We start from the raw sequence: 27402 nt of genomic DNA on the forward strand, positions 1-27402 counted from the left end.
TGTCCAAAGAATATTTTAATCTTGATCTTGATTTATGACTCTCAATAATGAGGATCTATGCCCAAAACTATGGCCATAAGTTTTGTACTATTAAGAATGATGGTTTCCATTTTACATGCATTAAACATGATGTACTGTGTAAATGTATTTAATTGCATTAAACATGCCTTTGCTGGTACAGAAGTCGTCCTTAATTTGATGGCTAACTTGTAATCATCGGCAAATACAACCTCTGAATATATGTAATCAAATACGATTCCCTATGATAATTGGCATGAAGGTGTCAGAAAGATTAATGAAATAATAATAATGAGAACACCAATAAATCAAAATCATGAGAAGATGATTGTGTGTGATCTGATATTTGGATGCAATGGTGGCCGGTGGGTTTAAATTATTTCTCTTTTGGAATCTGGGTTATTTGCAGAGAGAGATGCCTAGTGATTGATTTAAATGGAAATAAGAGGAATTAATCATATCAGTGATTAATGGCCTCTAATTATTTAATGATAAAAAATAGTAGTAATACTACTTGCCGTCACAGCCTATGATGTTGCCTAGTACGGATGTTTTGATCGAAATAGTACTCCCTCCATATAATATAACTATTGGTTTAATTGAAGAGCAAGGTCTTTGGATATGCGGAAAATAGTGGCAACAAAACCCCCAAAATTCAAATCTCACGATTCTTTCAAAGTTTCTCATCTTCTTATAGATAGAGTCTTAGTTACTTCTCTTTTTATTTTATTTTTTTATTTTTATTACTATTATCATTATCATTATGGAGAAGTATATAACAGCTCAGATGTTTTTACTTGTAAAATTTAAGCAGATCTGCGTTGCTTCTTGACTTAGACAAGTGGCAATATTCAAATAGCTCGTCCAACATCTCCACCAATTTGACTACTGCAAATGCTTTCACATAAAATCATCAATAAAATTCTGTAAAATTGATCTCTTTTTGTACTCCCCACTCGAAAAAAGGCCAAACAAAATCGTAAATAGTAGTAGTAGTAGTAGTATTCCTTATTATTCTGTTAGTTCAAGGTAAATTATTAGGATTATAATATTAAAACACACGAAAAAACAATACGTCTCCACTGAAAAGCAAAACTCAATCTAGGTCCAAGAAGAACAAAAATAGAAGTTATCAATCATTGAAGGAATTTAATGCATATAGATACAACATACAAGGCTAAGGCTGTGTAGCAAGCAGTCAAGCCTAACACTCATCATACAACTTGTTAACATAAACCATAGATAATTTCTAACAAGGGAGAATGAATTCAGCTTCACCTGAAAACGAATCGGGGGCTTAAATCAACAGCGCTGTTAGTATCCTGACAGCTGACCGCCATTCCTATATCAGATGGGAAAAACACAACTTTCTCTTGGCAACTAATCAACTGTTCGGTAGAGTATCCCCACATTAACTTGAGCTGGGCCACAAAGAGGCGAGCCTAGCTGCCAGTTTTGCGCTCTTGTAGTCGTCTCTAAGCTGAATAAACCTGATTTTTGCAGCCATTTTAATTAGTTATAACAGGAAACAGTGAAGAGTGAAAATTTAATAGCCATCATATAAACATGTATATTAAAGTTATGGAAGTGTGGCAGAATAAGCCTAGTGAATGAGAATCCTACAGTAGGATTGCAGAATGCTTAGATACTCAACCCAACTTTGGGCGATAAATAATCATCCAATTTGGATGATTAAAGTACATGTCGAGTTATCCAAAACATTTGATTAAATTGGATTATTTTATAAATTTTGCCTCATCCTTGAAGTGATAGGATAGATTAATATAACAAGATTGAGTAATTAAACCATTATAAGATCAATCTATGAAGGAAAATGGTAGATTAGCATGGATTATTTGTATTTCATCATATCACTCAATGTAAACACCCACCAAAAGAATCATGTAAACAAAAAAGACATATACATAATACATGTGCAGATTATGCAATATCCAGTCATTTTGTTTTAGGTATTGCTAAGAATGGTTGTTACCTTTGTGCATCCTTTCTGATGCTTGGAGTTCCCTCGAACAAAGTTGAAAGACTTTCAGGAGCAACAATAAAGACATTGGCCATGCTGGAGAGAATATTTGGCATTTTATAATTAGAAAATGTTGATTCAAATAAATAAATACCGTACTTTCAAGTCTGAACTTGCTTCCTTTTAGGTGTATCAACGAGAAATTTAATTGACAAGAAATCAACAATGAAGTTACTTACATGCCCAGCAACTCAAACTTTTCATCTACTGTGGGAGCATTAAAACTGCGAACAAATTCACCATATTCTGTGATATCACGCTTAAGCCGCAGCCCTCCACTGCATACACGGGAACAGATGAGGCAAGTGATAAGCGCACAGATGATAGATAATTAGAAGAGGGAACAGTAAAGGATATTTAATCAAGTAAAGTAGATCTGTTTGCAAATCCTCCAACTGAATCTACCCATTGCTAATCTGCAAGGTCAAATATCACCACAATATAGCATCCTAGTTCTCTCATTTTGTATCGATGGTATGATTTGGTTGAAACATTGACGGAGATGCTATTAACACTTCAGATGCAGAGATTTAAAAAAGAACGTTATTCCTGTCGACTCAATTTACCCTTTCATGCTCAGGGCCATAATTAACGATTCTTGATCATAAAGTTTCAGGTTTCGTTTCTAATAAGAGATGACTTTTTACAAGTCCAAATTTTTTTCAAGGGATTGGAGCTTGCTCACTGGATAAGCTTAGGCAAAGTGGCAAACCCATCTCAATAAAACTGTCTCCTGAACACAACATTACACAGTGAGTAAAGCAACCATCTTGTAGATACTTATTTAACCTTCAGAACTTATTACTTCCACATCTAATAGATTATAGAACACAACCTCTTCGAATAAGTGTCTGAAACAGGTACTCAGTAGAAGGTTCCTAGATGAAATATCCCACCAATTAATTAAAAGAGCTTCTCTAAAATGGGTAACCGGTTATGAGGGATGAGGCATAAGAATGGTATTGAGGAATGAAAAAAAGGTGGTTTATATATATGCCTATCAGTCAAGAACATGAAACAAAATGTACAAATACAGAAGACAGCTCTGGACATGTGATCCAGGCATAAATCAAGACATACCTTGGGTTAAAAGTGAACTTCAGCCAATGATTCAGCAGCCCCTTGTGCAAGCGATTCCCCTGAAAGCCAACAATTAAGTTACAATTCGAAAACGCCGTTGAATCCGATGACATACATGATGCACAAACAGTACATAAACTTCACATTGAATGAAATTGATTGGTATGGCATGACACTAGTTCAATTGGTACAAGAGTTAAATATTCCATCGCAGCTTATAACACTACCACCGTTCTATGACATAGCTCGGAGAAAATTATAGTTAGAAACCTTCCCATATAAAAGATATTTACTAGTCTATAGCAGTAAGAAGATGATAAATCATGAAAACATTTAAGGAAAATCTCATCTTTGAGATCTAACTACAAGCCAGATCAAGGGAAAATATAATCTCTTAGGCAAATATATATTTTTTGTTACCTAGACATTAACTCCTTGTCTAAGGTCTCAATAGATCCACAATATTATTGCTATATTTAGCGGCCAACCTATAAAGTGACGTCTTAACTTAATATATCTATGCCCATTTTATTTATCATGTTCCCTCTTCATTCACTTTTCTTAGAATTGCTGCCTTGAAAACAATCGGATATATGCTCAAGTACAGTGAACTATGATTACATGCATACATACATAATGTAGAAAGGATGAGGGAAATGAAATCCATGGCATCATCCAAAACCCAGTGTTGCTTAAAGAACATATTCATACCAGCTCTGTCAGGAATGCTTGTTTATTAAGACCTTCAAGAGCAGTGAAAGCAGACTCAAGAACCCGGGATAGATAAGCAACAACCCTGATATAAAAAAGAGATGAGTGAAATGTAATATTATAAAATGGCATAAGTAGTGGCTCCGAACTATGAAAATGCAATAGGAAGATAAACTTGGAAGATAAAGATCCTAACAGATATTAAAGAAATGTTATATCAAGAAATTTACTGCATTAACAAATATGATTATGATTTTAAACCTTGTGCATGCAGTTGTTGGTCGGTGATCAGGAGCAATGCCATCATCAGGTGACCGATAATCTGTTGATTTTTGTTCAGCTGATAGCAGTCTCTCAACCTGCACGAAGGCCAACATCAATTAGTTCAAAACTTCAAAATCAGTTTACTTGGAGAAATCCAGTGAAATACAATGCAATGAAATGAAGTGTAAAGGAACTTAAAGATCAGGAAGAATTAACTACAAACCTCAGCTATCACTGTTTCAATGCACTGCTGGAGCCCCTTGTAAGCAGCACCTTCTGCACTGGACATTGCTGTAGCCATTTCTTCGCAGGAAGCGGCATGAGCACCATCCACAGGCAATAGAAGCCGAGAAATAGTGTTTGCAAAGTACTGCAAACAAGAGTTTAATGTTAATGAAAATTATACCAAATTCTAGGATTAACATCAGCAATGATAAACAAACACACAGCCTACTGACTTGCTGAACAATAGCTACACTACTTCCACAACGCTGTACAGCAACCATAAAAGATCTGAAACTGCTTTCTCCAGCTGCAGCAGCAGCTTCCGCCTGTTAGCATTACAAGATCTCACAATGGTTAAATTGATTAACAGAGCATACCTCAGAAAGCACCACCCCTCCCATCTCTGACAGAGAGAATACAAATAACATATTAAGGTGATAGAGAAAGTGATTACAGCTGAAGCAGCAGCAGCTGCAACTCTTCGACTCATACTAGTTCCTATAACAAACCGCTCCCTCAACGCGGCAGCTTCAGTCAGGCTGTCTCGAGATCTTTCCAAACCTTCGGTAATATATAGGCTGACCTGAAGTAGGTGAAAGGATGACAGATGGAACAAAAAATTAATTATTGGAACTCGTATAAAAGATAAGTAGGGGGAAAAGGAGTGAGACTCCTAATGTCACCTGGTCCAAGAGACAAGTGAACACAGCCCGCACATTAGCAGCAAGTGCAGCAGGCTGCAGAATGACAAGGGAATATTCAATGATCAAGAACCTATTGTAATTAACTACAGAAAGTAATAAGATCAAGATCTACCACCTTAAATTTGAAGAATAGATTATGATGTTAGTAGAGGGCATAAAACTAAAGCTTGTATAACAATTAAGAAATATTGAAACTGAACCTTTAAAACTCAGATGATATGGAAGCTTCAGTATAGAAGATTTATATACCTGTGATGAAAACAAAGTACATCTAGAAACAGCTTCTTCGTTCCAGCGTACGAACTCAGTCACCACAGTGACAGATATCTGCTGCTGTGAAGATGATATGGAAGCTCCTTTTGAACGCCCAATTGTCCCACTTGATTCCAAAGACTGCTGACTTTCAGCTCTCAGTTCCTCCATCTTAATAAACAAAACATAATTATTATTTGAAAGTTAGTGTAGGAATATAGACATCAACCGAAATTGAGTCAATAAAATATTAGAGGCCTAAGAGATGAAGATATGGAATTTTGTAGTCCAGGTATACCTTTGATTTATACATTTGTCTGAGAGAAGACTGCTCATACTCTATGTAAATATCTTTATGTGGAAGAAATAAGGACTCTGTTAAGCCTGAGAAACAGAAAAAAAAAACAAAGATCACATAACTGTATCGATAAATGCTGATAATATCATATCTCTGCAGCTCTAGTGCAGAGCATGCAAAAATATTCCAGAAGATGTTAAACCTCACGATTAATGGAGGGAAATAACAATTAAGATCCAAGAAATGGTTGAAAGTTACTGGTTGTGTTTTTTCAGAAGCAATTTATGCTTGCCTTGTGTGCATTGCTCATGAACACTACGTTAATTTCTCTATCTAAATGTATGTTTGCAGATTCGAATATCAAATTTATAGTTTCTAGAGTGCTTATGGGTTGCAGGGCTTCAATACATATTTCTGAGTAAGGTCTCCTTCCTTAAGCTTTGAGCCAGTGAAACCTAGATGCTCCCAAACATGGAAAGTTGAGGACATTTTACCAGATAAATTTAGATTAGACAATATCAAGCAGCTAAAGTGATGAAGTCACTCCGCTAAACATGGAAAGTTGAGGACCATTCTATGTCTGTTAAATATATTAAGTAAAGCCTAATGTTGTAGTTAACTCAAATGATGAAGTCACTCAGCTAAACAAGTATTATCAGGAAATTTCATATATACCTTCAATATCCAAGTCACCACATCCTACGCCACGTAAATCTCGAGCAAGATCCTGTGTCTTTTCATATGCCACTGCTAGTAGTCTCAGATACTGTTGGTAATTAACTGTACTTGTTAACATTGCTCAAACATTAATTTGTAAGGAGTAATTAGCAGCTAAAAATAGAACTTTACCAATATTAGCCCTCCGTCTTCCATGCGAGGTGGATTAAGAAGGGATGGTTTCACCAATAGCTTCTCAAGGAGTTTAGGAATCCGGTCTTCCAAGACACGCTGGAATTCATAAGAAAGCTCAAAATCAATTTTTAAAAATTTAAAATGTATACAATTTCGCAGTTTGCTGACTAGCCTGACTTAACAAATAAAAATTTCGCAGTTTACATAAATGGAATAATTTAGTCATTCTAGAAACCAGGAATTATTTCTTGAACCAGGATGTATTTCTTGATTGGCTTTATTTTTTCAAGCATTTTGATACTATCTGCCAAAACAGATGGCATTAATAATTTTAGAGCTCTTGGATTGTTCTTTTAGTCAGGTATTATTTTTTTTTCCCGCCAATTGTTTCAATGTATGGCCTATCAGCCCAGCAAGCACAAGGTTATAAGAGATATAGATTATTCTCATGAGAAAAAATTACTGATATGCATTGAACTATCAGGAAAATGGCAAAGAGCGATTCCTAATAGATATAGGTTATTTTAGTCGGGTGTTATTTTAGTCAGGCAAAAAGAGATTCCTAATAGCTGTGTATATAGTAGCATAAATCAAAGTAAAAAAACTCAAACCTATCAAATGCAGAGTGACTGAAAAATACCTGAACCAATATTAGCATGACATCATTTGGTGACGGAAACACTGCAGTTATTGTTGCAGCTTCTTTCCGTACAGTATCTGGTTGTCAATCACGTGAATATGAGAGGAGCATATCATAACCTGAAACTTTCATGAAATAGGGTGGAATTCAAACCTGTAATTTCTTTGTACAGAGAAGAGAGCCCGCGTGCAACATTGCTTGGACTAGGTTGAGAGCCAGGGTCACCAAGAACCAATTTGGCATCTTCATTCATGACCTCCAAATCAAACATTGGGCGTAGACCCACATAGTGTTGCATAGCACTGTTTCCCCGGTTGAACTGAATTCCAAAACTAATATGTGAAGATTGGCATGAAGTCTTGTCCAGAGAGTCAGAGACTACAAGTTCTCTCTATCTCTCTTTTTATTTATCTAAAGTATTTGTATTTTTGGAATCCATTTGTTAAGATACAGTAATAGGAAGAAAGTTTCACAAAGCGCACACATATGGAAGTAATCAAAGATCAAACATAAGTACTAAAAGTTGATCAACACACAACCTAGTGCCTCCCCCAATTCCTGGAGGCCGCCTGGCAAAACAAATGAAAGAAAAACAGAAGAAGACTAGACTGTTTTCCTATTTCAAAATCAAGGTTTGGTTCCTCGACTTGAAAACTGAATAAGTGTATCCAGCATGATCATGGTAAGACAATAACAGGCAAGTGAAATAAAACCAGCTACCTGTGACAAAATCTTAGCGCATTCTGCCATTGTGGACAGTTCCCGCTTTTGTGATGCAGCATCAAATCTGGCCAACAATCTGTTTTCCAGTTCTGGATGTCCATTTTTAAACAGAAGTGTCATGTGTTTAGACATAAGATTACTAGATTGATGCAATAAGTACCCTTCAAGCAACTTATCACTATGCGAAACACATCTCATGCCTTTATACCACATAGAGTAGGCATGTGAATCTAACTTAAATATGTAAAAGTCAATTCAAAATAGCATTCCAGGAAACCAAATAACAAAATGAAATACGAAAACAAGAATCTATGAATAGAAAATCAGAGCATGATTGAATTTGAAGTAAGAAGGAATATATCACTTTGACTTGACCTGAGTCATGTCCTACTGTAGTGTGAAGGATACTAGACACTTTCTTATGCCCAAGGTGACATACAACAAGCCAATGGATTCACCCACTTAAGTAGAATGACTGCACAGAGGGGGAGGGATGCAGCTTATGTTGTAAATGGTTCTCCTTTTTAAATATGAGTATCTGATTCTGATCTGATGTTGAAAATGAAGCTACTGTGAATACCAACATGACTTCCAGTCTACCCTTCTAGAACCCTAATTAATATATGACTGATTTTGCTCTTGGAATGCATATCCTACGACTATGCATAGCTGCTGCTGGAATCATAGAACATGTTTAAACACGCTTTAGTTTGAACAAATTAATAGGTTGTCACCTCATCCTTCTTGCAACATTACATGGCAAAAAATACAATATAGGGGGCGCATGTCCATGAATATTATGGCAGAACCTTCCAGTATACCCTTTACAATTTCTTTGCGTCAGGCTTTTTCAGGAAACTGGTTTGATTTTGTATACAAACATAAACTTAATGCTTCTTCATTCTAGTTCAAGCCTATGATCATTTATCAAGTTGGCAAGTTGCTAATATTGTCCATAGTGTTAGATTAATAAATTAGACAAGATATCACACCGTTGCAATATTCTTGGAGATTAGCAACTGCCACTTCTAATCCTCTGCTTGCTGTCGCATTTCCTGTGACCGATGAGTCAATGCCTTGCCTTCCAATATCTTCCTCCGCAAATGATCCTGAAATGAAACTTGTTGGTGGACTTTTCACAGCATTACAATCAAGATTTGTTATTTCTATTGTCAAAAACCCAGAAGTACTATTTTCCAGGTAGTTCAGATATTTCTAAGCATTTCCGCCTTATGGTGTTCCAGAAAGTATCACAGGGACCAAAATTTGATTCGTCTCTGAAACACAAGTTTGTGTATTTCGTGATAAACATAGCCTAGTTTATAATTCAAGCACTGATGAAAAGGATAATTTGCCAAGAAATGAAGGTCTTACAACTTCAAGAATGGCTAGAGAAAAAAATAGAACAGCCTGCTAAAAAATAGTATTATCTTTTGATGAAATAGGATTACAGATTTTCACTCCCTTTCTCAAATATTATAGATAATCTAACATTATCGAAGTAAGTCATCTCTTCCGCCACCATATCTGGTCTTCGGTCACAAGCTCCCTCACAACCATTAAGCTCAAGGAAGATAGTAGTTCGCATATAAACATCTAAGCTTTCATTAGAGTCAAGAATATACCATTTGCATATAGGTTAAAAGGACAATTACTTTTGTTAAGGTAATTAATTGATGTTACGGCTATGTAATGTAATTAAGATCCATAAGGGTGATATCTTTTGCCATGAAATTAATAAATGTAATAAAAATATGAAGTGTTAAGTTATGGCTTTACCAAATTATAATTAACTTGTTATTTCAATAAGAAGACCTAAGTTTTAGGGTGCAACATCATAACATAGCTCTGTGCATATGTACCACAAGTAAAAAAGAGAACCAAGAATCGTCAAAGTAGATAACAATTATTAAATGGTCCAAATTGAAAATGACATCTTAGTATCTTACTCAATTTCTGTGCAATGGAAGCTGCCTCTGCTACCCGGCTATCATCAGAAAATAGAGGTGATAGCTCCATTAGGTCACCAGGACTGCTATTAAACTCCATCAAGTACTGCATGAATGATCACATGCTACTCAAACGGAATACTGGATAGCCTATTACCTTCTGCAGATAATTAAAAGGAACTTGATCCCAAGCATAAAAAAATACCTTGATGAGATCTATAGTCTGACTGGCAGTTTCTCGCTGAGCATCAGCACTCTGAAAAAAACAAAGAAAACTATAAATATGACACAAGGAAGAACTGAGCAATGCAACGATTTGAAATAGCATCAGTAGAAAAAAAATGATCTAGTATTGGACTAGCTTCAGTATCAGTATATTTAAAAACATTATATGATGAAGAAAATAACATAAATGCTTGGGAAACAGGATTAGAATCTTTATGCAGACTTTACCTGCAGGTGGTCTCCTATCTTAGCAGCAGTTTGGCCAACGCTTGATATACGTGAATCCAACCTTGCAAAACTGTCAAACAAGCCATCGACGCCTTTTTCTAGCTGCATAAAACCACCAGAAATAGTTAGAAGCATGTTGCATCCCTTTGCGATGAAACCAGAGTTACCACAAATAAGTATGTCCCAATCATATGGAAAGCATCAATATGCAAGGCATGCCTTCATGTAAATAGTATAAAAATCTATCAAATCAATCTAACTGACCTCAGAAAGTGTCTTCCGATGCTTAGAGTCTTGAGCAGAAACTTCACTTTTATCATTGTAGAGTTTCTGGTCAATCTGAGAACAAACATCAATATTAGAGAGATCAACCAAGTGATTAACATAACACTGAAAGGAGATTATTAGCTGAAGTTGCACCTGTTTCCTAAGATCAACCAACTGCATACATGAATTCTTGAACAAAGATAATAAAGAATCAACTTCAGGAAAAAACGGGCTCGATGACGCTTGGGTTGCTTTTGCTGCATTCAATTGACCATTGGGAATAGCATCCGTTGCACCATTCCCTTCAGAAGTATCGGTTTCTTCTTCAACATAAGAAGGTAGCAAGTCGTTAACCAAGTTCCCAAAGAGTGCATCGAATGAAAAGTCCCCCTAGTTGTACATATACAGCACACAGTAATTAGCACGCCTGGTAAAATCCCATCCGATGTGCAAACAGACACAAACAGCCGCGCTCTCTATGAGAAACACATGTATAAGTCGTCACCTTAAAGTCATTAATATCTAGAACAAGCGGGTAGGGGTCAGCTGATGGAGATTTTGAAAATCTCCCAGTCCTGGTCGCATTCGTTGTCTCTTTCATCTGAGCCATATCTACACATCAGAAACCATGATGGATAGCGTGGGCACGAAAAATAAATAACAAGCAGCCAATGTGAATTAGCTTAATACAAAACAAATGTAAACAAAAACTGATGCGAACTAAAAGTTGTCCCGTTTAAACCACCAATAACCACAGATCGTAAGCAAAACGACTAAATAAACTTAGAAAGTGGCCAAAAATACATCAATTGAACCAACAGAATCCAGAATTCCGCACTGAATCACAAACCTAATGGCTCGAAATGTGGGAGAGAACGATCGATCAATTAAAAAAGCATGAATTAAACCAAAAAAAATGAGAAAGTCGGCAACAAAATCGATATCCAGAACTTACCTCGGGCCTCGGATGTCCAAGCAGAGCAGAAAATAACTTGTGAGGTTACTGTAGAAGAGAAAGGGAGGCTTTGTGCAGATCGCAGAATGCGATACGTATATGAATTAGGAAAGCCGGAATGATAATCTACAGAACTACTCTACAAAAAAATGTAGAAGCATACAAGGTTGAATAATTTAGACCCAGCTGTGGTTAAAGTAAAAGCCGTGGTTTGGGGGTTAGGTTTTTACTGCCTTGAACTAACCGTCACTGACTCAAACAAGACTTCCATTTCACTGTAGAAGAAAGTAAAAGACTCCAATGAAAATTGGACAATAAAAAGGGAATTTTTTTAATATCTTTATAATTCAACCCATGATCGTATTACAGAAGTAAATATCCCTCGTCCCAATAAATAAATACTTCGCGTATCAAATATTTGGTTTTCAATAAGGAATTTTATGTAATATTGTTTTATGAATTAATGTACGGGAAAAAAAAGTAGAGATAGTGTTGTTTCCATTTTATAAATATTTCATTTTTAATGGGACAATGAAAAAGGAAAACGTTTCATTTTAAATGGTATATGTACATATTATTCTAAAATTGGAAATTAAATTGAATTAAATTATAAATTAGTTTTGGTATTAGTTATGTATTACTCCCCCCGTCCGCCATTAGGAGTCTCACTCCTTAGCCGCACGGGTTTTAAGAATGTTAAGAAAAGTGGGTGAAGAAAAATTAGCGGAATATGGGTATCACTTGTATGTATTAGATTTAAGAGTAAAGACCAAAATTGGTCCTGAACATATGGTCGTTTTACCTTTTTGGTCCTAAACATTATCTTTTGGATTTTCTTGTCCTGAACATATGGAAATTTGATCATTTTGGTCATGGACTAACTATTCCGTTAAAAACTTAACGGTCAACGGATTTAATCCAGATTTTGACCAAATTAGACTTTTAATTCTGATTTTTAACTCCCTAATTAATATCCACCCTCCCCAACACCCTCCATCGTCTCCATCCACGTCGACTCCGACGTCATGTCCCTCGACGGCCGCCACCCCCTCGTGACGGAGGCCGAAGTCAAAGAAGACAGAAACTCCACGTCACCGTCTGAAAATTCAACGCTTCCAACACCTCTCGCCCCTCCAATCTCACCAACGCCGAGATCTGCTCCCTCCAATCCTCCCGAAACCCCACCCCGAGAGGCTCCAGCTTCAACCACACCGTTTCTACTCCATGATGGCACACCACAACTCCAACTTCGGTGCCGGAGAGGCTTTACCTTCCCGTGGCCCCACCCCTCGCCCTTCCAATTTTGACGAGGAGACTGCTAATAATATTATTAATAACAACAATAGCAAAACTAGATTCCATCACGGTGCAGTTGCTGTGCATTATCCAACAATAGCAAACCTAGACTGTTAAATGAATCTACAAATTTTAATTAGGGAATTAATTAGAGAGTTAAAAATCAGAATTAAAAGTCCAATTTGGTCAAAATCTGGATTAAATCCGTTGACCGTTAAGTTTTTAACGGAATAGTTAGTCTAGGACCAAAATGATCAAATTTCCATATGTTCAGGACCAGAAAATCCAAAAGATAATGTTTTAAGACAAAAAAGGTAAAACGACCATATGTTTAGGACCAATTTTGGCTTTTACTCTAGTTTTAAATGAAATGTGAGTGGAAAGAGTTCTTGGAATATGAGACCCTATTACCATTTATGGTAAAAGTGACCGGGACTCCTATTCGCAGATGGACTAAAATGAAAAAACGAGACTTCTATTCGCAGACGGTGCCAATAAATTTTCGCACGGAAAGCTGTTAAAACTTAAAATGTTTACATTCTTTACTACGATATAGTTTTCGCACAATAAGTTATAAACGACTACATCGCTTTTGTAAACTTTTATTTGGAACAACAAAAAATATGATTAAAATGTAGCGCTAATATTTATGGAAAATAATAGTACTCCTAGTAAATTTATGGCAGACTTCGCATTTTATTTTTGTTTACTTTGAATTTGGAGAATTAGTGATAACTGATAACTTACACGCATCAACATATAAATTTCATACAGGAAAATTATGTACTCACTAAACCTGTGCAAAATAATGCTAATAATAAGAACATCAATAAATTTCTAGCCACAAGTGACAAGAAAGAAGGTGCAGAATGCGAAAATTATGAATTCAGTAGCCATCACCAATGATAGCTTAGTAGTGTTAATTTTCCGATGTTCTCCATCGGCTATTAATCTTCTCTCAAATACAAACACGACTTGCCTCTGGAATTTCAAATAACCTCTCCTTTTACTAGCAATACTTTTCTCAAATACTACCAGATCCGCACAGAAACAACAAGCAATCTATCTTTTTTACTGAGTTAGTAACTTTGAGTCGCAGGCGACTATCTTGAGACAATCAACAGTTTCCTGGCCTTCCTCGCTTTTCAGCTGAGCATTTTGTAAAATGAAAGTCCACACATTGTCACAGAATCGATAGGTATGGAGATGTCCCTGTAACAACAAAGTCATACAGAAAATGGAGCAGCTGTATCATGAACCCCTTTGTAGTATAGTACATGGTGACAACGAAAGACAAGAGACACCAAAAATTGGAAACAAGAAATTCATTCAATGAACAACTGGCAACAGATTGTCTTATGTGAACATCGGTTTGTCTTTACAAAGACAACTTCTGTATAGAAAACTCACAAAGACCATAAAGCAGTCGCTCCCTGAGATATACTCTATGTGACATTATTCTAAGAGCTCAAGCAATCTACCTCCATACCACTAGTAGCTCAAGAGAACTCCATGCAACAAAAATATCTCAATCAAATAATAATTTCACATAGATAAAGGAGGAAAGGGGCAAATCCAACAGCAAACGACTGTAAACGGAGTATTATGTTTCTATGGTAGGAAAATTTCACAGATTATAATTGTATGCGCATCCCTATAATCTTGGCAAATTCTACCATATTACTATTATAAAAAAATTGCTTTCAGATTATGACGCTGAAAATCCTAGTAACCTGTAGAATCGTGTTTACATACAATCAAACCACTGATAGCAATCTCACCAAATATCATGACTATGAACATACTCTTCAAACTAATTTAGTGTAAGCCTTTAGTTTCTGTAAAAGTAACAGTACAGTCAACATGACATTTCCATCAAACTAAGTGAAAAAAAAACAAAACAAAACAAAACAATGATCGCCAAGATAACAGTAGCAACCACAACACTCATAATAGCAATGACAGTAATACTATCAGCATAGATTCAACCAATAGATGCACTATTAGCACAACCGAGAAAAAATATAATGTAAATAACAACATAATGACGGAAATTGTAAGTGTCAGCTTTCACTATTAGCCAATTTCATTCAGCAGTCATTTGCAACGCACATGGAGAAACTACATTATAACAAAAATCCATTCACCTTAATAGAAACCTTTGTCTTCACCTCGGTCTCCAGAGCTTCAGTCATGGACTGCAAACCAAGGTGCAACATTAGATATAATTCAAGTGTGGAGCATGCATGCAAGTAACATAACAGTCTAGAGCTAACACCCAGCCATCAACTTACAATCACATTCCCACGAATCAGTATCAACTCCATGAAGAATGTCAAATTCTGAACCAATTCCACCATGCACATACATATTTTACCTAGTCGCAGTAGAATTTTGTGCAACTTAAAAACTTTGATGGAAAGCATTATTTCATTATTTGTACCATGACACTTGCATTGGAAAGGTAAACCGACGAAAGGAGAAATTTTAAACTCAATAAATAATCTTTGGAAATGAAAAAATGTACTAGCATGAATGCTCACTTCAAAATCAATTGAAATTCCTCAATACTAACTAACTCAACGAAACAATCACACCTCTTATATGATGATTGAATTAACAGCCACGACTATGATACCAAATCAGCTCAGAATAGTCAACAATTATCATAAATTATACAATTAAGCAAGAAACTGACAACCTTATCAAATTGAATCAAAACTTGAATGGCGAGTTCGGGGCTCAGAGTTCCACTAGAAACCATCTGATCCAAAGTTTCGGTCAAGCTCATACCAATCGTCGATCTCCTATACAGCTCGAAGGTCGCCATTCTTCTCCAACAACAGCACTACTACACCTACACTAACAGAGTTCAAGTGGTAAAAAACAATCGCAATCGAAATTCAGTCCTCGACAACCTAATAAATCAGAAAGAGAGAAAAAATAAAATACACGAATCAAGGTAACAAATTCACCCGCTTGTCCGAATGATTGATCGTTGCCGATCCAGAAAGTTTTGCAGAGATTCTTCGCGTGCAACGATGGAGAGACTGAGAGGATGGAAAAAAAGAGAGGGAGAGAATTGGGCCTTTTATACCCTAGATTTTAAGATGGGGGATTATATAGCGCCTGGATAGCAAGGAGAAAGCGAAAAGACTAATTTACCATTCACGATTTTTTACAATATAACGAGGTTCAACTGTAATTATAAGCTCCTGCCAGGGTATATCTGGATTTTATGAATTAGTTGATGTTTGTTGATCGATTGGATGAATTAAAGATCATAGTCGTGTTTCCAATAATTTCTCATAAGATTAAGTCTTATGATTGTTATTCAGTTAGATTCAGATTTTTAATAGTTATATACTTTAATTATGTGAAATGAATAGATTAAGTTTTACGGATGCCATTCGATTAGATTCGTTATATTCCCTTTTTAATGAATTATAGTAATTGTTTGTGCAAAAAAATTTGTGTGTTTGGTATTTTAGGAATTATGAGAGTTCCCATAAAAAAAATACTACTACGAGTACCAATTTTGATTTTCTAATTCGATAAATTTATATTTGATCGGCCCACTAATAGGTCTACTAAGAGATAGAGTGGGCTCAATTTGTAATAGTAGTCTAATTTAATGGGAATATATAATATTTTTATTTTATTTTGACATTATTTATTTTATTTACTTATTAGTAGTAAATATATGTCCGCATGTGGAAGTGATCAATTGTTAACTCATCATTTAATTGCTAACTACAACTATTTAGGACCATATGATTTTAGAAATCTTGTGGTCTACAATTTGTCATGTGTAATTTCGTTTTTCATTTTTTAATATTAAAAAGATAATAGCAAATATCAAATTTAGGATTTAAAAGCACGATGTCAATACAGTTTATGAAATACATCAATACAAAGACATGACAATGTTAATACAATTTCATATCGACATTGTGCAAGCGTAGTATTGACATATTATGCGTCGTGTATTGATATAAAGCTGGTAACGAAATATATGAAAATTATCAAAAAAAAAAAATCAAATTTTTATATCGAAACATATGCAAGTGAGATCTCATTAGAACCCTTATGAAATTATTTTTAATTTAATATATGTTGTGCCAAAAAAAATCTAAATCAAAAAAATTATGTGTTTTAAAGTTATGGGATATTTTTCAAAATTTAATTACAACTAATTTATTGTAAACTGACCTTAATACCCTTATTGATGTTTTTTTAATTGGATTGACACTCCAGGACTAATGATCTAGATCCTTGATTTGAATATTTAATGACTCTTATTTAATTATAGTTAATAATTAAGTATCGAATCAGCAATATAACACTAATTCTGCAAGCATATAAACTATTATAAATAAACGAACATATTTTTAAAATATACTAAAAATTTAAAAACTTAAAGTAGTCGGGGTGGGCCGAATAGGCTTAACTGTTTTACGTGTCTCTAACTTTAAGGCCCAATCCAGTTATAGGCTAAACAATTTTTCAAACTCTTCTTTCCCTTTTTCTTTTTTTTTTTTCTTTTTCTTCTTCTTCTTTATCTATGTTAACAACATTCTCTCCCTTTACCAAAACAAAAATAATCATTCTATCTCTTCACTAGTCACTACTCGCACGTTTTATAAACATTGTAAATGTAAAGGGGTTATTCATTATTGAGAAACAGCATGGTTTTAATTAATGTTATAATTGCAAAAAAGTGCTATAATTGCAACATTTTAAATATTTGTACAATACTTTTTCCATCCATATAATTCATATGACAATAATATTCAATTTCTTTTCATTATTTTCCCAACGATTTCGCTAATGCGTCACCTAAAAGGCTGCATATCATTCAATTTATCTACAAAATGAGAATCTTTCTTAAATTTACAACGTTAATTCGCTGTCCAAATTATTCTCCAAAATAAGCAACACAAATAATTTTATTTTATTTTTCAACTTTCAATTAAAGAAGGCCAGTTGTATGATCCAGCTAGAACAACCATGCACGTAAGCTTGAGTTCAATTAACGTTTGACCTAAATATCAAATGCATATATAAATGATTTGCACGTTTCCTTTTAGTGGGATTTTCTCGAAATAGGAAAAATGTTCAAATTTTACTCAATGCTCCTATAATTTTAATGTTCTTAGCGAATCTTTTGAAAAAATACAGATTAAATTTCTTGTATCATTATAGGCTGTACAATTTTTTAATAGACCACCACATTTGACAACAATGGATCTGGTCTGTATCCTTGTTTTGAACTATGGAGTAGTATATATAGAGAGAGGATAAAATACTTTACTTTTTCTAGTATGTTAATGTTAATTACAACTTAATTTTGATTATAGATTTAAATAAAATTTTCTATATTAAAGTAACAAAAACTATTTTGAAAATTTTCTGTTATCTACAATTGCTATAAATTAAACCAATATGATTGAATTTCTAACAAAGTATAATCATATATAAGAAGAAACTTTATTGCGAGTCATGAGATTATATCTTCGCATATTAATTTGTTATTACTATTAATATTTAGTTACAGGTCATCAACAAATATGCGAGGACATTTAGAAGTATGAAAAATCAAAAAGGAAAAGAAGCCAATAATTGAAGCACCACCAACTACTTGCCTTTATCATGTTACTACATGATTAATGCAGCTACTTGGAAAAGTCCAATCTCGATATACTCATATACATATATACGACTCTACAAATATCGATATTGAGTAATATGCACACACATGAATACATGATGTCATCATTACAGCACTATTAATCCTAATTAAGTGTATTATTAGGTTGAAACTTCGGATCACCACGTAAACAAATACAATAATTATCGATCATCAGTTTTTTGGAGAAAAATATACCGGTAATCAAATACTAGTATATATGTATATTTGTAATTTAATTAAGACTCTCAAATTTAAGGATTTATAAAAATCACGAACTTGCACTTTGGAATAGTGCATATCACTTTCAAATTTGGTTACTCTAAATTTAAATTGAAATTTTGACACTTAATTAGACTTTATTCATTGGCTCCACTCCAGGGAGAGGAATAAAAATTTAGTGGTATTTAATGGCTAGCTCAATAATTTTATTCTAGAAATATATATCCAATGAATTGAACTCAATTCCTAAACTTACGCACTAAATGGCAAGTTCTATCATTTTATTCTAGAAATATTTTAAACATGCATGATAAATATTTGTTTCATTCAGAGACGCAAAACAATATATACAAACCTCATTTATAATTCAAATCTCATCATTTCTCCATGACTCCATCTCTAAGTCCCTAAAAATCATGATAAACATTTATAAATGCATGATGAATCTTAAATCCTACAATAACTTAAGTAGGAGTAGGACTAACTGGTAAATTATTGACCAATAAAATTAAGTACCCATTTATTGTTTACACGTCATCGAGTTGCTATTAGTTTCGTCCACGTAATAGATTGCTGAGTTTGATGATTTCGCTTGCTCAAAACATTCTGACAACTCAAACCAGATTTCGAGTAAGGATATAGTAGTATACCATAAAATTCACTACCTTTTGCAAGAATTCTGTGGTTCAATCATATATACACCTTTGAATTTATTGAACTCACAAACCATAACTTTTGATCTGTCAGTATTTATTATTTATTTTTAATACTAGTATAAATCTGTCACTTTTTGAGGCACAGAAAATTGTGAAATTAAATTGAGTTCACACTTGTAATTAAATATGAATGTACAATGGGAAAAATCACGATAATTTTGGGTTGGAATAAAACCATGTGCTAAACGCAGTAAAGTCCTAACTATTTATGGAAGTCAAATATATAACTCAAAATTGACAAATAGTGATATTTTCGAATTGGAATAAGATGCCACAATAACATTTAATTATTTTAATAGATAGACATGTGGGGTAACCATATATATAGCTCTTGAGTGCTGAACTTGAAGAAGGCCCAGTACATTTGACTGGCAGGTAGCCGCCTACCCCCACCCCACACACATAAATATTAGTACTACTCCTATCAAAATGCAAAATTTGATTTGGATAATGTCAAAATAGGATTTCCACATATAGCTAGGTTTTCAACTTTGGTCTGGAGATCTTTAATTTTGCAATGTGTTATAAGCAAATGTTTCGTGTCTTGTGTAATACGGAGTACTTAATTATCTACAACATGTAAACTTTTTTCCTCATGTTTTAACTAACCGAAAGCAAATATGATACGATAGTCAATTACGGAGGATATGGAGTAGTAACATTAAGGGTCTAATTAAAGTTGGAATTGTAATACCAAGCATACTAAAATTACTCCATATATATTGAAAATATCACGAGTTTATGTTTTTTGGGAGTAATTTTATTTTGATCTTTTGATTTTGGGGGACGCGTGACGATGTGGGCCCCACCATAAATAGATTAATTCTGGCCCTCCCAGTTGCGCACTGTCATTTTCGAGCTGTTATGCAAAATTCAAGGGAACTAAGTTAGTACTAATCTAATCAATCAATAATTAATTACACCAAATTAACGGTCTGATGCCATGCCAATACTACCGGACACAGTTTTTCTATTTCCATCCATGTCTGTATTTTAATTCTTATAATAGTAGTAGTCGTATCATTTAATAACGGCACTCATAATATTGAAAGAATTGCAACATGATACATGTAATACTAGTTCATTTTAACTAACTTGTTGGTAAAATTTTCTGAGATAGAAGGCATATAAAACCTTCAAATCTCACTAACATCTGCATATTTGTATTTATACGGTATTCATCCTTAGTTATAGAAATAATGCATATCATGATTGATTGGCATAGTGTGATAGAATGATTAATTACATGAAGTTAAAAGATCTCATTTTGAGTCTTCAATTTCATCTCCCAATTTCTGAAGTGTGGACACATTGTAAATAAGCATGTGGCCACTATGATAGATTACATTTGCAAACTTTTGACTAAAGCATCCTTGTCAAGCAAATACAGTAGATAGTAGTAGTAAGATTATCAACTCGGATTCGTTATACTACTATAATTAATCAATTCATTTAACCACGAAATCAGCGCCTCAGCCATTATATATACCCCACACACACACACATACCCCAAGTCAAAAAAACCAAACAAAATGCCTTCACTCAAAAGTATGAGTAAGATGGCTTATCCATACTCTTCTCCACCACCACCTCCACCATCTCCTCCATGCAACCCCCCACCACCACCACCGCCTCCTCCATGCAACCCCCCTCCTCCTCCGCCCCCACCGCCACCGTCTCCTCCATGCAACCCTCCTTCTCCTTCTCCACCTCCGCATTCGCCAGGACACCACAAACCGCCCACCGCCCCTTCTCCGGCCCCATCCCATCGTCACCCACCACACCACCACCACCACCACCATCACCATCACAAGCCCTCATCCCCACCAGCACCCGCACCAGCACCAAAGCCTACAAAACCATCATATCCTCCCAAAACACCACCCAAATCGGAAACACCTCCTCCCCCACCACCACAACCAGCATATCCTCCCAAAACACCACCACATCACCACAACCACCCACCCTCACCCTCACCTAAACCTAGTGTTCCAACAACACCACATTACCCACCAAAATCACCACCACCACCTTCATCAAACTGTCCACCACCACCAAAATCCGAAACACCTCTCCCCCCACCACAACAACCAGCATATCCACCCAAAACACCACCCCACCACCACCACCACCACCATCCACCCTCACCATCACCAAACCCTAGTGTTCCAACAACACCACACCATCCACCAAAATCCGCGCCACCACCAAAGTCCGAAACACCATCATATCCACCGCATCACCACCACCACCCACCCTCACTACCACCAAAACCTAGTGTTCCAACAACACCTCATTACCCACCATCACTACCACCAAAACCCGATGTTCCGGCCAAGCCCCCAACCCCACAAACACCTCATTACCCACCAAATGGCCCGGCAGCACCCCCAAAATCCCCATCCAAGCCGCCGAAACCATCAACTCCTTCTTATCCACCAAACGGCCCGGCAGCACCCCCAAAATCCCCATCCAAACCGCCAAAGCCATCAACTCCTTATCCACCAAAAACACCACCAAACGGTCCAGCTTCACCACCAAAGCCCGGCCGACCGGCTAAGCCACCAAAGCCTTCTCATCCTCTAACACCACCAGGTGGCCCATCATATCCGCCATACTATCAACCAGGTGCTCCATCATATCCACCATACTATCAACCGGGTGCTCCATCATATCCACCAATTTACCCACCAGTTCCAGACTCCCTTACTCCATTTTCGCCGCCCTCAAACACTATCCTCACACCGCCTCCCAACGGTGGAGGCGGAAAAGACCACACCACCGTGATCGCGGTGTGTGTCTCTTTAGGTGGATTGTTCTTCCTCGCATTCGTAGCAGTCGGCCTTTTCTGCTTAGCTAAGAAGAAGAAGAAACCTATCATGGTTCCGGCCGCCGCCGCCGCTGAATGTGAGCCAGAAGCGCCGCCAGCAGGACATGGTCATGGTCATGGTGGGCCACCACACTCCCAGGGTTATTAGCCAAAGTGAATGTGTGTTTGATCAAAAAGAGTGGTAATTGTTTGTTTTTTAATCTTTTGATGCAGTCAAAATATTTGTTATTTGTTGTTCCAAGATTTCAATAAATTGTTGGAAGTGAAAAGCTGTTGAGTTTGTGGGAGTGTTTGCATCAATAATTGTGACCACTGTGTAATCTTCACATTCATAAGATGTTGAATTATATATATTTTGTTGTAATTATTTGATCTAATTTATTTACTATTTCTGCTCTTGTAATATGTAGTATATGTCTTTTGTTATGGAAATAAATGTAAACCGTGATCATTGTTTTATGGAACTTTTTCATAAATTACGAAAAGTAATAGCCACTAAACTTTAAAAATTATGCATATGTATAAATATTTTATGAGAATGTGACAATTTATAATACTCTATCCGATGGCATTGATTGCAGTCGATGGTGACTTTGGATATTTTATTGATATTATTGAAAAATTGTATATAGTACCGGTTTTTGGTCCCAAGTTAAATAATTTATGAATTAATCCAAAAATAACCTATATACATAGTACTGATTGAAATTAAAGAGCATACAAGTAGTGATGAGAAAAGACAAAGGAGGGCGATATTTCTCTACCTCTTTTGACAAACTCTACCGGCTCTTTTGAAAAAGAGTCGAAATCTCTAATAATTCATACAATAAATAATTAGAACCGACAATTCAATTGCAAAAAGAGATTAGATTTATGAAATTATTAATTAAACGCCTGAGCTGTCATCGAATATGAACGGAAAAGTCGTATATTCACCTTATTCTTTTCGATTCATCATGTGCAGATAGGGATTGGCGATATAGCCCGCAATCCGTGGGCCGGCCCGAATAGCCCGCTAAATTTACAGGGTTAGGGCTGAAAATTTCTAGCCTGATAAAATTACAGCCCGATTAGTCTGAACCCGATTAACCCGCAACCCGTTAGGGCCAGGCCCGAAAAATCCGATGGGCTGGCCCGGAAACCCGATAAGATTTCTATCGTTCTATTTGTTTGACTCTAATTCGACAATTCGTTGGTATTTTATAATATAGATTACTAAAAAAATAACTTTCAATTTTATATATTAAATATATAAATTATATATTAAATTTTTATTAACATAATAATAGATATATAAATTAGAAACTTCAAATTCATTAAAAAATATACTTTTAAATTTCTAAAACATGCTTCAAAATTTCTTAATTTTATGTTTTATTTTACATAAATCTCAAATATTAGTATTTGGTCATGTTTATGTTTGAGTTTAAGCATATATCTCAAATTTATCATAATTAAATATTTTACATTTTATAAATATAACTAATTTTCACTATTATTTATTGGATTGAGCGCATGTTAATTTTGTTGTTAGCAACCCGATTAGCCCGCTGGGCTAGCCCGAAACCCGAGCTTTTGGGGTTAGGGTTGAACTTTTATAACCCGAAAAAACCACAGCCCGATTAGCCCGCACCCGATTGACCCGCAACCCGAATAGGGCTGGCCCAAAACCCGATGGGCTGGCCCGATTGACATCCCTATGTGCAGGATTAATTATAATCAGCATATGATGCCCAATTGACATTGATTTTAGTATGTCCTCACTACTCAGCCTTGTTATTTAAATAAAGTAAAATATTGATCAGATCAATTCACAAATATTGCTTTTAATTGTTACACACTCAATAAAATAAAAGAAAAAAAGTAAAAATGAAAGGGACGCTCTTATCAATTACCACTATTATATAAACGACAATAGAGTATTTCTTAATGTTTGGTAGTGGATGATATTGATAGCTTTAAAAAGAACGTTTTTTGACAGCTGCAAAACATAAAATTCTAGTAAGGGCCCCAGACCTCGGCCCGAAAGAGGTAAATAACAATAAATCTCAGTTGATAAACGTCCCACGCCACTGCTGCCGGAGTTTGAACCTGAAAGTTCTCGTCCTCAAAGACTAGTTGAGCTACCCACGCGGGTTATGTCCTACTTACTCTCATTAGACGAAGAATTGTAAAACTATCGTGTCGAATTAAATTCAAACTATAAAATAAAACTTATTATGAAATTAAAATCAAACTTGAAATTAATTTACAAATCAAATCTGTAAGAAAAATATATTTTTATCAAACAGGAAGTAAATCATACTACTAACAAGGAAAGATAATGGATTAGTTAGTATACTAAAATATTCTTAGAAAATTATGAAAAAATTGTTACATGGTTCATGCCCTCTACGATATATGGACTCTTGTAGGCAGCCTATATTTACATTTTTTAATTGGATCAACTCATTGCATCAATGCATATCACCCATCATTTTACGAACTTTAAAATTTTATTATGGCATACTCCACTTAACATTTTAAAAGAAATGAATTATTAAACTTGAAAGTGGAGTACTATATTTTTGGGTAACTTCCTCGAATATTAAACTAATTACATGCACACTTTTTGGATAATATGTACATATCACATGTACTGTTGTTTGGTGATAATAAAATATGAATAGAATTCTAATGTAGTGAGTAACCGTGTCGGATCATAAGAGCATTTAATGAGTCCATCATCAATTCGTGGTCAATGGGCCGGGCCGCAGCCATAAATTTAATGGGTAATTCTATTCTTATGTTTTATTTTTCGCACCTATATATAGCTCTTAATCCTTCAAAATTGTAGTGCAGAATTATATTGGTCATGTCCCCAATTTTAACACTTCATGTACCAGAATATGACTTCATACTCTATAGTACTATTTTATATTTTAATATTCTATATAATTCTAATTATTTACTAAATATCAGATATTTTCTATATAACCGTAATCGGACCTATATCAATACACAACTAGCAACTATTTTATCAAAATCCGTGCAAATCAAATTCGTACATATCCCGAACTAATAGATATCCTGATTTTGAATTTTATATAGAGAAACTCAAGCCCGCGATTGCCAACTTAAACTTTTTTTTTTTGGGATAGATATCCTGATAATTAACAATAAAATTATCAAGTTCATTATCAACTTTTACCGAACGCTAAATTTTCCAACAAACTTGAAATTTAATCATATCAAACTTACACGTACGTACTAGTAATTTGTGTGGAAAGCCGAATTATGCAATACATATTGATCTGCTAGTCCAATTTGGCATGAATATCAAATTTCATCAATAGACCCAAATTAATAGAAACCCTAACAAATTCGCTGCTCCAATAGAATACAAGAAAGAAAAATTAAACAACAGAATGGATATATTAACACCCTAACAAGTCATGATTGACAACAAAATTAGGTTAATTCCGAAGAATAATTAATCCTCTTGGGGAGGCGCCGGCAGGTTCAAGTCGAACATCAAGATTGGCCGAGCAGTAGCGCCGCTGCCAGAAGCGCCTTTTCTGGCGAGTTTGGATTTATCAAAGTGCTTCCTCTTGTGTCCGCCCAACGCCTGGCCGGAGTCAAACGCCTCATGGCAGACCAAGCACACATGGTCCTTTTCCTTGTTGGCACGGTGGAGCGTCATGTGTCCGCCCAGCGCCTGCGAGCACGCGTAGGAGGGAGGCGGCAGCGGCGTGTCGGGGGAGGCTGTTTTTGGCCTTTTGATTTTGATGATCAAAGGGGTGCGAGGAGTTTCTTGATTTGGCTTGGGTGGTTCGGCGGACTCGGAGAGGAGGACAAGGGACAATGCGGCGTCGTATTCGTCGTCGCTCCAGTGGGGCCGTGGCCGCTTCGAGCGCCCCGATTTGTTGATCCAACGGAGAGGAGAATCGTCATCCATGAGTACGCGGCTGTGTGATTGTGTGAGACTGAAGAGCGTTGCTTTTATTTATAGACGTACAAACGGAGAATTCATAATATGGTAAATTAATGTATTGTTTGATCTCACTTTGATTGGATTTCTTTCCTAATTTTACATACCGTTGGCGTTGACTCTAAATATATGGTAATATTGAATAGTTTTCTCTTTGTTCACTACGTTACTTGCCTAAAATATATTCAGATCCGACCTTACGATTTCGAGTACAGGATATATCATAGATTCTTTGAGGACTCCAACCACTCAATTTAATTCGTATGATTGTCTAAGTAAAATTAAAAATATGATCAATTGCTATATTTGCAGACTACTAATTACTAGTACCAATTGTTAACCATGAGATTGAAACGATTTAGTGGTATCAGGTAGTGTCACGTGCATATTCATTTATATTATTTAACTCAAAAATGATTTTTAGACAATTTTTTATATACATGATGCTTTTTATGATTCTCGTGATGTAAAAACGGAACAGTAAAAATGTTAACTCAATGACCTGAATATGTCAATTAAACTTGATTGACAATGTACATGCATTCAGATGACATTAATGTGTTGAGATTAACCTATTATCAAAAACATTGGAAATTCAAACAAAATTATCAAATTTTATTAAATGAGCATATGCAATTACAATTTTATTGGAATCCTTGTAAAATTACCCCTTAGTTGATACTATGTATTTTGTGAAAAATAGTTTACATCAAGATAGTTATATTAGTTCAAAGTTTTGAGATATTTTTAAAAGTTAGTTATTATTTACAACTTAAATTCAATTTTCATTAATATCCTTGATTGACATTATTTACACACCGAGTTAACATTTATACACTTGATTGACATGGAATGTGATCAAATGAAAACTCTAAATATTGTATAAATTCAAAACTATGATCTGAGCATTAAAAATATCAACAGATCACAAAAAAGCATCAACAGGAAAATGTCAATAGAATTTCAACGGTAGTCAATGTTTGATGTTGTGTTGATATTGTGTTGACATTAAAATCTTGAAATTTTACACTGTGTTGATATTGTATTGAAATTGTGTTGAAGCTGTGTTGAGGAGTTTTGAGTTTGTACAATATACGTATAAGTTTGCATTTTATCACTACCTTGATTGACATTGTTACAACTGCTAGTTGACATTGCGTGAAAATTATTCTTAGACCGTTTATTTTCCGATTGTATGAACTAGATTTTGTACCTAGTTACCTATTTAAGTTATAGTTAGCAACCTA

The 27402-nt window shown here is 35.2% G+C and overlaps 4 protein-coding genes across 8 annotated transcripts; 1 reads left to right on the forward strand and 3 right to left on the reverse strand.

Moving 5' to 3' along the window:
* Positions 1-1133: 1133 nt before the first annotated feature.
* Positions 1134-11603, reverse strand: LOC125214441 (exocyst complex component SEC10b). 2 transcript variants are annotated; one of them, XM_048115464.2, is made up of 25 exons: positions 11433-11603; positions 10983-11078; positions 10631-10867; positions 10475-10549; positions 10211-10312; positions 9963-10013; positions 9758-9863; positions 8801-8917; positions 7806-7897; positions 7239-7404; positions 7086-7162; positions 6443-6541; positions 6269-6359; positions 5594-5679; positions 5293-5466; positions 5023-5076; positions 4794-4922; positions 4573-4665; positions 4338-4484; positions 4112-4209; positions 3851-3935; positions 3140-3198; positions 2239-2337; positions 2012-2095; positions 1134-1508 (listed from the first exon to the last, which is right to left on the reverse strand). In XM_048115464.2, the coding sequence occupies exons 2-25, from the start codon at positions 11076-11078 to the stop codon at positions 1430-1432; spliced, it is 2496 nt and encodes an 831-aa protein (XP_047971421.1). In that variant the 5' UTR covers positions 11433-11603; the 3' UTR covers positions 1134-1429. The 2 variants fall into 2 exon arrangements, with proteins under 2 accessions (XP_047971421.1, XP_047971420.1); XM_048115463.2 differs by having other exon boundaries at positions 10983-11089.
* Positions 11604-13576: 1973 nt separating this feature from the next.
* On the reverse strand, positions 13577-15825 carry LOC125210935 (transcription initiation factor IIA subunit 2). Of its 4 annotated transcripts, none has more exons than XM_048110580.2 (4): positions 15704-15825; positions 15430-15585; positions 14876-14926; positions 13577-13940 (listed from the first exon to the last, which is right to left on the reverse strand). In XM_048110580.2, the coding sequence occupies exons 2-4, from the start codon at positions 15556-15558 to the stop codon at positions 13800-13802; spliced, it is 321 nt and encodes a 106-aa protein (XP_047966537.1). In that variant the 5' UTR covers positions 15559-15585; positions 15704-15825; the 3' UTR covers positions 13577-13799. The 4 variants fall into 4 exon arrangements, with proteins under 4 accessions (XP_047966537.1, XP_047966539.1, XP_047966540.1 ...); XM_048110582.2 differs by having other exon boundaries at positions 15430-15590; positions 15704-15818; XM_048110583.2 differs by having other exon boundaries at positions 15681-15818.
* Positions 15826-20854: 5029 nt separating this feature from the next.
* Positions 20855-22552, forward strand: LOC125209224 (uncharacterized). The gene has a single exon (XM_048108826.2). The coding sequence runs from the start codon at positions 20888-20890 to the stop codon at positions 22331-22333; it is 1446 nt and encodes a 481-aa protein (XP_047964783.2). The 5' UTR covers positions 20855-20887; the 3' UTR covers positions 22334-22552.
* Positions 22553-25499: 2947 nt separating this feature from the next.
* LOC125209225 (zinc finger protein ZAT6-like) lies at positions 25500-26236 on the reverse strand. Its single transcript, XM_048108827.2, has one exon. It carries the CDS (start codon positions 26120-26122, stop codon positions 25658-25660), a length of 465 nt encoding a protein of 154 aa, XP_047964784.1. The 5' UTR covers positions 26123-26236; the 3' UTR covers positions 25500-25657.
* Between the last annotated feature and the right edge of the window lie 1166 nt (positions 26237-27402).

Source organism: Salvia hispanica, chromosome 3 (genome assembly GCF_029641045.1).
Source record: "Salvia hispanica isolate PSC_SH4W2 chromosome 3, Shi_PSC_v1, whole genome shotgun sequence".
NCBI lineage: Eukaryota > Viridiplantae > Streptophyta > Magnoliopsida > Lamiales > Lamiaceae > Salvia > Salvia hispanica.